Source organism: Ceratina calcarata, unplaced genomic scaffold, assembly GCF_001652005.2.
Source record: "Ceratina calcarata isolate Rehan_Ccalc_2016 unplaced genomic scaffold, ASM165200v1 scaffold4896, whole genome shotgun sequence".
Taxonomy (NCBI): Eukaryota; Metazoa; Arthropoda; class Insecta; order Hymenoptera; family Apidae; genus Ceratina; species Ceratina calcarata.
The window spans coordinates 1-1,148 of NW_017173282.1; the positions used below are offsets into that span (position 1 = coordinate 1).

General features: G+C 34.8%; 1 protein-coding gene across 1 annotated transcript; it reads left to right on the plus strand.

Annotated features, from left to right (window-relative positions):
- The first annotated feature begins 25 nt into the window (after positions 1-25).
- On the plus strand, positions 26-1,121 carry LOC108627977 (odorant receptor 22c-like). Its single transcript, XM_018029606.2, has 4 exons — positions 26-106; positions 176-280; positions 359-514; positions 576-1,121. Exons 1-4 carry the CDS (start codon positions 41-43, stop codon positions 624-626), a joined length of 378 nt encoding a protein of 125 aa, XP_017885095.1. The 5' UTR covers positions 26-40; the 3' UTR covers positions 627-1,121.
- Positions 1,122-1,148: the final 27 nt, after the last annotated feature.

Here is a 1,148-nt window from a genome sequence, read left to right on the forward strand (position 1 = left end):
TTTCAGATTTTTAACGCTCACAGAACAAACGCTGCGACAAATGTCTTTCGCCGAATTTTTGGGCTGCACATTGGATATATGTCTCGTTGGATATTACGTAATCATGGTAGGACTTTTGTGGATTGAGTATAATGTACATTCAAACTTCTTAATGTTATGATATTTAATATTACAGGAAATCAATGACTTAAAAACTGCCATAACTTATGTCAGCTTACTCATATCGCTGACGTTCAACATTTTCATATTTTGCTACATAGGCGAAATAGTGACCGAGAACGTAAGTTTCCTATAAAGTTCAGAATTGTAGGATGATGTACCATTAAAAAATATGTGGACATTAAGAAAAGCATGACAGTGCAGGAAAATCGGTGAGATGTCATACATGATCGAATGGTATCGATTGCCAGGAAAGAAGAAACTCTGCTGCGTTATGATAATAGCGATGTCCAATTCCACGGCATCATTAACAGCCGGGAAGATGGTGGAATTAACTATCAACACCTTTGCCAATGTAAGTATCATAATGATTTTTCTATCCGTAAGCAGTAACTGAATTTTTTTAACGATAACAGGTTATTAAGACTGCTGTCGGTTTTTTGAATGTGTTACGAGCAACTACATAAGTTTGTTTCAAAGACAATGTTATTTATAATCTGTTGATGTGTCTGCGGTAGAGGAACCAGTACTGTTACACATAAAGAACAGTTATTGAATGTGAAAAGTATTTCACACAAATCTCGACACATTTCAAGAATCACACGTAGAGAAGTGTTTAAAAATAGATTTGCGCTGTATTGTGCTGCTTAATTCCTATATACATATATTGTATTTTGGAGTACTTACCCCTGTACCCAACTACAATTAATCGTCCGACACACAAAAGATAATAAAAAAAATACTATCAGAGTTTATGCACGAATGATTTTAAACACTAAAAGAAATGACATGTAGTAATCTTGTTGTACATATTTTTGTAACATGGAGGTAGAATAAACGTAGCAAATACACTCGCGTGGTGTCTACGAATCGATCACCTCATAAATTGATTAACTGGAAACGTAATCTTCCCGAATCGCGAACTTTGAAAATTAAGCTTTCGATGTTTTACCGCTATTACTCTACTACGTTCACTCATAATCCATGAA

Coding starts and splice junctions, on each gene's coding strand:
- LOC108627977 (XM_018029606.2), top strand. CDS start 41: ATGTCTTTCGCCGAATTTTTGGGCTGCACATTGGATATATGTCTCGTT. Junction 107..175: donor TTGGATATTACGTAATCATG/GTAGGACTTTTG, acceptor TTAATATTACAG/GAAATCAATGACTTAAAAAC. Junction 515..575: donor CTATCAACACCTTTGCCAAT/GTAAGTATCATA, acceptor TAACGATAACAG/GTTATTAAGACTGCTGTCGG.